This window comes from Dendropsophus ebraccatus, chromosome 2 (genome assembly GCF_027789765.1).
Source record: "Dendropsophus ebraccatus isolate aDenEbr1 chromosome 2, aDenEbr1.pat, whole genome shotgun sequence".
NCBI classification, from domain to species: Eukaryota; Metazoa; Chordata; class Amphibia; order Anura; family Hylidae; genus Dendropsophus; species Dendropsophus ebraccatus.
In genome coordinates this window covers 197,949,869-197,960,099 of record NC_091455.1, presented here as the reverse complement: position 1 = coordinate 197,960,099, position 10,231 = coordinate 197,949,869, and the positions used below count along the sequence as shown (strand labels likewise).

The window sequence follows — 10,231 nt, the reverse complement described above, 5'->3', positions numbered from 1 at the left end:
ATCTAGGGGGCTAAATTGTTGGCATCAGATTTTTCTTCAGTCCTGGATACTGCCGGCACTCGGCACCCAGAGTTCATGGAGTGGATTTAGTTCCAAAATCTTCTCAATACTCCCGGCCTGATATTTAGATGGACATATAAATCAATTGTTGGGAAATGGTTAAATTATATAACAATCAGTCAAAATGGCAAAATGCAATGAATACTTTCACACTTCTTTATTCTAAAATAGTTACATATTGTAAGGAAGATGCAGCGAAAGTTCCATTTATCTAAAATCAATCTGTAATTTTCCTGGTATATGTATATCTATCTCAGCTCTCATCTAGGGGCTCAATAACCAGGTTGTCATATTAAAACCACGTTTAGACTCGCTCTTTGAAAGCTGTGCTTAGCCATGTGTGAGCTCGGAATAGCTTCAATAGTCTTCAGTGTGAGAATCAATGAGGCCTGTGCAGGAACAGATGGCCGCTGTATACTCTGCTTAAGGAGAAGCACCACGGTTTAATAAAGTAGAAAACTTGACGTTTTAAATTATTAGACAAGAGCTACATGGCCGACACTGTCCTCACCAGAAGTTGGCTTCCTCGATTTTGTGCCGACTACTTGCAGTTACTGGACCATGTGTGCGAAACGATGATTGGGGTATCCCCCCACCCCCTTACTTCTGAGGCTTGGAAATATGAAAAGTGAAAGTCGGGGAGAAGAGCCTTCTTATGCCCCTGCACAAATCCTTTTGTCCTCTGGCATAAAAGGGGTCTTCCGGCAATAGAATTTTTACTTTTTTTTTTTAAAGGGGTCAGGTTGGCTTAAAAAAGGGATTCTCCCCCTCCTATCCTCCCACTATTGGGGTTCCCACAGATCAGCAATTCTGCCACTGTTCTATGCGTAAAGGAAATGCTGCTAAGCCTATCACTGGCCACAGTAGTAACTTATTTCAGCCGTTGATTGGCTAAGCAGGTGTTTCCTTGTGTTAAGATGATACCAGAAAATACTGATCAGCAGGGATTCGGGCACTGGTAAAGTTGCAGCAGTGAGGGATCAGGCAGGTGAGTACCCAATTTGTTTAAGCCAACCTGACCTCCAACTTGAAAAAAAGTCTGTAAAAATGTATGATCAGTCAGAAGTTCAGACCCCAACCACTAACAAAAATGAGCCGGGAGAAGTGTTCTCTCCCAGTTGAGATGGACTCCCAACGTGTCTATCAGACCATGTCAGACATAGGAAACATTTCTATAACATATTAAAAGTTGCCTAAAGTGGCAGGTACACTTTCCGACTTTATATTGTTAAGCTACATCGATCTTTTCCAGAACATTCATTGAGTCAACAATACTTTTCGTTTTTCCTGAAGAAATGCTATATGACATATATTCAGCTCCATGCACAACTTCAACCTTTAACCCAGTGAATTATGAGCGGTAACCTTTCATGTGCTCTGTGCTTGTCACTCCAGGAATCCCTAATCAATATGACATTCATACAAACCCATAAAAAACATGTGGCGCACAGGCAGTCTGGTATATGAACAGATAATGCAGGCCTGGGTATGTTTACACTGTTTATTATTATAAGTTGACCTGTTGAAGACATAGCATTTCTAGAAATGTTCCTGAGAAGACTTTGGGCAACATTTGCAAAGGTCGATGGGACTTGGTTTTATATTGCAAGCCCTGGCCGCAGCAGTAATTGTATAGTCAAATGCATATACATGGACTGTTTGAGCCCCTTTGTGGGTTTCTATTACACAGCATGCATCTGGAACAATTGATGGCGCTCCTGTAAGAAAACCACAAGACGTTGAGACACAAGACCTATTGTAGAGCTGTTCCGCTCTTGTGGCTTGCTGAGATGAGTAAGTGTGTGCAAGGAACCCATTATCTGTTCTACTATATTCCAGTTATGTACAACCTTCTCCAATCCACACAATCTGTTTCAGGACCATAGATAGCGCCATCACCCAAAAAGACTCAATGCAGCCAATGTCACAAATTCATTGAACCTTTGGAAATGTTACCCATTGTCTGCAGACCCATATTCATCATAAATCCACCTAGAATTCTGATAACAGCTGTCGGCGCAGGTAGACGCCACCCGGGGATAGTTATTTTTGGACATAAATAAAAGAAAAACGGAATATCACTTTGTCCACATCTGTAATATGTATATAAAGCACAATACTAAGTAGACAGCAATAAACCACTTTGTATCATGGTCATGTATCTGGGTCATTGATGCCTATGTGCACTGTCTGTAAAAATGGTTCAAGAAATCACTTATCCAGAAGCACAAGAACACCTCATCCCTCAGCGCCTACATGCCGCTTTAGCTTGCCCGATAGTATCTGCTAAGCTGCATTAGTCCATGTAAGATTTCCAAATGCTTTTCCATAGAGATGTCTTATAAGCTCATGTTGTTCTCGTGTAAATTTCTCTTCTGAAGCCAGTAGAAGAGTTATTGTCCTTTCACTACTGTTGTCCAGCTATGTTGCCCAGGACGTACTACTTAATTCCACAATAGGAAGACTACAGTGAGTAGCTTTTTGAATTTCAGAGCATAGGAATCTTTCTTCGTGATCAGCGATCGTGAGAAATACTCTGTCTCTGGATAAGTAGCTCACAGCATTATTTTTCCTGGAAAATATATGCAAAAAAATTTAACGTCTTCCACCAGAAACCAGTACTGGTGCATTGTTCCCAAAACTCAGCATTGCTCTGATACAATGAAACCTTCTTTTTCTCCAACAGGTTCTACTTCAGCATAAGCTGGATGCCCTGATCCTCTCCTGAATTTCATTGCTGGCCACCTGCTTGGGCGTCTCTGTAAATTAAAGAAGATATATAAGTGGACTCTTTTGAAAGGAACCCTACATGCTGATGTTAGACACCACGACTGTAGAGGGCATGGTTTATATGTTGAATTACCTATGCCTGTTGCAGGATCTGTTAGCTAGTCTGGTCTGTACGGGTGTTTGCTAGTCTTGTACATATGTTATCTATTAGAGATGAGGGAGTAGTAAAATATTCGAAAGTTCGAAATTCAATGCGAATAGATCGTGATGCTCTACTTTTCGATCGAATATCGAACCCCATTAAAGTCAATGGGGAAAAAATGCTCTTTTCTTGGAAACTTAAATTAGACAATTGGAGGTCACCAAGTCCATAATGACACCTTTATGAAATGATTCAAACACCTCTGGGATGTGACTGGAGAAGCAGGGAAGCAGTATTACACCACTATCACAGCTGTCCCCGGCAGTAATACCGCTCCCTGTAATAGTTAATATTATTATTAATATTGCTATTTTTCCTTAACAATAGCAAAACTATATATATATATATATATATATATATATATATATATATATATATATATTGTGAGCCCCACATTTAGATTGTAAACCCCATAATTAGATTATGAGCCCTATTGGGGGCAGGGAGCAATAGTTGGCAAAACTATGTGAAGTGCTGCACAATCTGTGTGCGCTATACAAATAAAAGCATTAATATATATATATATATATATATATATATATACACATATATATATATATATATATATATGTATATTTACAGTTTGTTTGTTTAATTGAAACAGCATTTTTTTGTTTCAGTTTTGCTATTGTAAATTAAAAATAGCATCATTAGAAATTTGCTGTTTTAATTAAATATAGTGTATTACAGTTTATATTTAATTAAAATAGCAAATTTTCATTTTGCGTTTACAATAGCAAAATTAGACCGAACACATTTGCTGTTTTAATTAAATATACAATGAATTAATTTCCTGCTATAATGGAATAGACAGGAAGGGGATTCCGTCTATTTTATTATAACACCCAGCAGGCTATAAGTTCGTTTAGATTCGGATACTCGATCGAAAACGAATCTTTCCAGTAGTGCAATACTCTATCGAATAGCTACTAGATCGAGTATTGCTCGCTCATCTCTATTATCTACATCTCTATTATCTATTATCTATTTACAAGACTATAGAAAGAGGAGGGAACACAGATAATATTATCTAAATGAAGCCTCTTGACATGTCAGGATATTGTGGTGAAAAACTATCAGTACAAAATTCTGCTCTCTGCTGTCGCTGTGGTTTATCTCCCTCCAAATAAAGGGGTCAGCTGTAATTTTCATGTCCAACCTCTAAGACCACCTCCATCATCTGTCGTTTGGGAGAGCCTCATACACCTCAGATTGATATCTGAAACTGCAGCGAGTAGCCAGTCCGGAGTCTTAAAGGGAACCTGTCAATCGGGAAGCAGGCGCAGAGCCCGCCCGACCCCCCGGTGCAGCCCCAGATACTTACCCTTTCCTGCAAGTCCCACTCCTGGAACTGGTTCCGGGACGAAGATATCCCCGTCGGAAGCGGTGGGCGCACGCTGCAGAGTTGAGTCCGATGCCCTTAGAGAATGACGGCTCTATTCATTCTCTATGGGCATCGTACTCATCTCAGGTACTTAGCATACAGCGCGCTTAGCTTCGGGCACCGATATCTCAATCCCGGGTCCGGTTCCAGGAGTGTGACTTGCAGGAAAGGGTAAGTATCTGGGGCTGCACCGGGGGTCGGGCGGGCTCTGCACCCGTTTCCTGGGTGACAGGTTCCCTTTAAGTCTAAGGTGTATGGGGGAAGAGTCACACAATCCCTTAAACTCTGATCCTTGACTTTAAATGTACCTGTCGCAAAGAGTGTTGGACCAAATCGGTGTGCAATCCATTTGCCACAGGAAATTCTTATATCAATGGAGACAACCACGCTGGGTCTTTACTGTGCACGATCCAGGTTCTGAGGTCATGCTCATTACTGGCCTGGCATAGTCGTCTCCATGGATTCCCAAACTTGCCAAACAGGTCCAGCATACTTTGGGACAGGTACCATTTACAGCAACCTAGCAAGTTTACTGCCATAGCCAGGTATGCCTCGCCCCAACAGTATATTAAAGGTGGGCTGCACTCCAGGAAAGAAATTCGGAGAGTCCCAAACAGAATGGAAATCAATGCAATAAAGTGATAAAAGTCAATCACAGGATAATGATCAGATGAGCGCGCAAACATACGAGGAAGAAGAGAGAATGAAGAAACAAGCAGAAATCAAAAATAAATTGTGACTTCAAATGCAAATCAATATATCATTTTTCTACTTGTAAAATCTTTTGCTCTCATATTCGAGGTATTATGCAAATCTCTTATCTCGAAAGTAACTGGTTCTCTTTGCAATAAAATAGATTTCATACTTGTGACTCTGAAGATAGAGTAAAGAGAGGGATTATCTGGCAAATGGTGAGGCAGCGCTCGAGGTCTCGGGAGTGCAATGTGATCAGCATTCTGCACAAGGTCATCCTTCTTACTAAGATCTGACAGATATTTAATAAGTCATTGTAAAGTCTGATAGAAAACCTTTATCCAGCAACAGACAGATTTGATGTTCATGAAAGAAACATGTTTCCGTATATTCTGCAATCCGAGAAACCCGATGCCGGAATAAATGTTTACCGTTTTAACAATTTAGACGGCACAAAGAACCCTCTGATGTCATGAGAGATCAAGAGGAACAGGTCTTATGTGATGTACTTGTGAGCCCTATAAATGTATCTATCAAGAGATGCCGGCCCTACATGGGTGTAGTAATACAAAGAGCATACAGATTATGGCTCCCGGCAAGACGGAGTGGATGCATAGGTGGAAAACTTGTATAGAGAAACTGCTTACCCTGCCACAGTAGGCACATTGGTCTCTCCTCAACGCGCCCCATAAACATGAACAGGAGGATTGGCCAAGCCAACACATTAACTATAACCAGAGGGAAGAAAGGTATACATGCCCGATATCGATACTGATCTGAATCTAATGTAATGCCTCAATTGTCCTAAATCGTACATGACATTGCTTGGAGTATTAAAGATATTGGACAAGGCAGAAGATGTGCGGCTGTGTTGGGGAGTAGTAGTTGTAGTAGTTACATAGTTACATAGTTACATAGTTAATACGGTTGAAAAAAGACACATGTCCATCAAGTTCAACCAAGGAGCAGCAGTAGCAGCAGTAGTATTAGTAGTTGTAGTATTGGTAGCCGTACAGTATGGAGTATGATGGACAAGACAGGAGATGTGCAGATGTGAAGGGGAGTAGTAGTAGGAGTAGTAGTGGTAGAAGTATTAGTAGCAAAAGTGTTGGTAGCAGTACAGTATGGAATATGATGGATAAGGGAGGAGATGTGCGCTGTGTAGGGTAGTAGTAGTAGTAGTAGTAGTACAGTATGGAATAATACGGACAAGGGAGGAGATATGCTCTGTGTAGGGTAGTAGTAGTACAGTATGACCCTTGAGAAAGTCCCTAGCGGGGACGGAACGCATGGGGTTCTGTGGACGCCGATACAGATCCCCTTATCTGGTGTTATACATCTTTTTGGCCTTGGCCCTTCTTTCTATTTACCTTGCATTATCTTTGTACTTGTGTTTATCTTACTTTACATTGCTCTCACCAGTGAGGATCCCCTGTACTCTTATGTCGGCTTGTCCTTGTGCCGTGCTTATCATACACGGCACAGTGTTTGGTTTGTTTGTGCATTTTAAGTGTTTTTAACCTGTGTGTCCCACTTGCTTTTTTGTACTAATAAAGTTTATCTTTGTTACACTTCAATTGATTTACTTTGTTAATATTTATTATTGGATGTGCCACTGATATATTTGGCATGCTTTTGTTTGTGGGTTTGATTTGTAGTACAGTATGGAATATGATGGATAAGGCAGGAGATGTGCGACTGTGTAGGGTAGTGGTAGTAGTACAGTATGGAATATGATAAACAAGGGAGGAGATGTGCGCTGTGTAGGGTAGTAGTAGTAGTAGTACAGTATGGAATATAATGGATAAGGGAGGAGATGTGTGGCTGTGTAGGGTAGTAGTAGTATTAGTAGTACAGTATGGAATATGATAGACAGGGCAGGAGATGTGCACTGTGTAGGGTAGCAGTACAGTATGGAATATGACAGATTAGGGAGGAGATGTGGGCTGTGTAGGGTAGTAGTAGTAGTACAGTATGGAATATGATGGATAAGGGAGGAGATGTGCGCTGTGTAGGGTAGTAGTAGTAGTAGTAGTAGTAGTAGTAGTAGTAGTACAGTATGGAATATGATGGATAAGGCAGGAGATGTGTGGCTGTGTAGGGTAGTAGTAGTAGTAGTAGTAGTACAGTATGGAATATAATGGATAAGGGAGGAGATGTGTGGCTGTGTAGGGTAGTAGTAGTATTAGTAGTACAGTATGGAATATGATAGACAGGGCAGGAGATGTGCACTGTGTAGGGTAGCAGTACAGTATGGAATATGACAGATTAGGGAGGAGATGTGGGCTGTGTAGGGTAGTAGTAGTAGTAGTAGTACAGTATGGAATATGATGGATAAGGGAGGAGATGTGCGCTTTGTAGGGTAGTAGTAGTAGTACAGTATGGCATATGATGGATAAGGGAGAAGATGTGTGATTGTGTAGGGTAGCAGTACAGTATAGAACATGATGGACAAGGCAGGAGATGTGTAGATGTGGCAGGGAGTAGTAGTAGTGGTAGAAATCTTATTAGTAGTAGAAGCACAGTATGGAATATGATAGACAGGGGATGTGCAGCTGTGTTGGGATAGTAGTAGTTGTTGTATTAGTAGTAGAGGTGGTAGTAATAGTAGTACAGTGTTGGGCACGACGGATAAGGCAGAAGATGTGCAACCGTGTAGGGTAGTAGTATTAGTAGTGGTAGTGTAGTAGCAGTAATATAGAACATGATGGACAAGGCAGGAGATGTGTGGCTATGTTGTTGGGCTAGTAGAGGTGGCCACCATTTTGAGAACTACAATTTGCAGAATTGCAGATTTGACATAAAATTCTGAACAGATTTAATTTGTCCTGAATCAATTCAGTATCCATTAGATAGGTGATAAATATTTTGTCTAGAATAACCCTTTAATGGATTGTCGGATGGGGTTGAAGGGGGTAGGAAATAATTCATGGTTGAGACTTATCCTGCATAGGTCCCAGCAGTCTCATTAATAATGATACAGTATAATGAACTTACCTCAATGAAAAAGAGACTAGCAGAAGATGTCGGGTGATGGTACATGTAAATTGTTACAAGGATGGCAGCGACAACCACCAGAACCAGTACAAGGATTCCTATAATTAATCCTGTGTGCAAAGACCCGCGCTGCTTCTCCGCTGCACTGTCATCTGTCGAGGCTGCAAGGTGAGGAGGAAACATGACAAGACAGAATGAAGAATAGAACGTGCTTTTCACGGGATATTGCATATTCATACACTGCCGCCTCTAGAGAATACTAACATACTCAACAAAACCTAAAAATAGGCGATAGAGAAATAGGTACATTTATGGATGGAGAGCAAGGGAACAGTGAAAAAGAGTTGTGCTTGTGATTCCTATTTACATGGGTATATACTGTATGAAAACAAACACAGTCATATGGAAAAGTAAGGATAACCCATAACAACTATATGAGTTATAACACTATAAAAGAATTTCCATTTGTCACTCTCAATAGTCATAGGCAATACCCCTGGGGTAACCAGGCACCTGCACAGTGATATCTAGGTTTTAGGTAAAGCCAATGTACACTTTTTTTGTACATGAACAAACCGGTATCGAGGCGGGGATGCTGGTGTTGTGGTCCTTTTTTGGGACCATGGCCCTATTCCCGCACAGGTCTATTCCCGAGCACCGGAATTCAGCGTGATGAAACTTCCCTTGTGTGCCAATCTCACCTCCCCAGAGACAATCCCCTGAGATTGTCACACAAGGGGCTGGCGGACCCACCCCCAGTACTTCATGCCGGGCTGGTGCTCAGGAATAGACCAGCGCTGTGCGTAGGAACTGGGCGGCGGTTCAAAGGAAGAACACCGGCACCAGCATCCCTGAGCTGGTCTGTTGATGTAAGAAAAATAAAAAACAATGTACCTACTGTAGTTGTGCATTCGCTTTAAAAATATATATATTTTTGTAATAATTATATACAAAGTAGCCATCTTCCAGAAAGGAGAGAGTTTGTTCTTTGGTGCCACCTATTGGAGGTAGGAAGTTGATGCCCCACCCCTTTAAAGAGCCCTAAAACATGACTGAGGATTATTAAACAAGCCAAATTCTCTTCCAAAACAAAGAGTCACCCTTTTATATGCAGCCATTTCAAAATTAGGACAATACCCAAAGGTGTGTAGAGTATTTGAGGATGTACTTACTGGGAAACATATGCTAAGTAGCTTTGCTCCAAAATTGGAGGCAAGTTTAGGGTTCTTTAAAGGGGCAATCAGCAATTTTGTAGTGATTCTTTTACTTTAACATGAACTAGAAGGCCTTAAAGGGGGTATTCCAGGGAATATGTTTTCTAAGTAATTTTGCTTAGGCTGCTGCCATACTCACAGAACCTGGTCCTGATGCACAGCACTTGGTTGGCACAAGAAACTGCTTAGCCACTGACTGGTTGAGTAGAAAATTCCCTGTGTTGACCCCAACACCAGGAAATGCTGTACGATGGAATGTCAAGGAAGAGGGGAAAGTGAGTATATATATATATATATAGATTTTATAGTTTACAACACCCTGAGAAAAATTATTTAGAAATAATACTCTCTCCCTAATTAGTAGAAGCATACATGCCGTTATAAAAAGATGCAGTGCGTCCTCTTTCCGCTCCATAAGAGCCCATTATAAGTCCAACTCTTTTTTTAAATCCAGAGTGGACGAGCTGCAACGCGTCTTCTCCCCGCTCTATCTCCCGATCAGTATGGGTCTGAAGGCTCAGGCGCGGACCGATCAAAACTTTTGACATGTCTCTGGGACATGTCAAAAGTTTTTTATAATAACAGGTACACTCTAAAATGGAAGAAATAAACTTATCCTCACTGTCCCCGCTCCCCTGCTGTTCTCACGGAGCCTGGTCCCGCTGCACAACACTTACTGGGGTTGGTGTAAGAAACTGCTCTGTCAACAAATCAGTAATCACCTAAGCCAATGATTGGCAAAATGGAAAATTCCTTGCTCTGACCCCAACACCTGGAAGTACTGCATGGTGGGACAGCCAAAAGCATGCTGGGAGTTGTATCTTTGCAGTCACAGGTTGAAGATCACTAGCCTTAAATAATACAGAGAATCATATCCCCGGCATAAATCACTTTTGCATGTATGAGCGATTCCATATCCGTGTAGAAAATATGAATATGTTGATGGAAATC

The 10,231-nt window shown here is 41.2% G+C and overlaps 1 protein-coding gene across 1 annotated transcript in view; it reads right to left on the bottom strand.

Moving 5' to 3' along the window:
• Positions 1–1,547: 1,547 nt before the first annotated feature.
• PLXDC2 (plexin domain containing 2) overlaps positions 1,548–10,231 on the bottom strand; it is a 317,756-nt gene continuing 309,072 nt past the window's right edge. Inside the window, exons 13-14 of the mRNA XM_069959035.1 lie at positions 8,067–8,227; positions 1,548–2,819 (exon numbers count right to left, since the gene is read on the bottom strand). Coding sequence (XP_069815136.1) covers positions 2,703–2,819; positions 8,067–8,227 — 278 coding nt within the window. The 3' untranslated portion in view covers positions 1,548–2,702. The remainder of the gene's footprint in view (positions 2,820–8,066; positions 8,228–10,231) is intronic.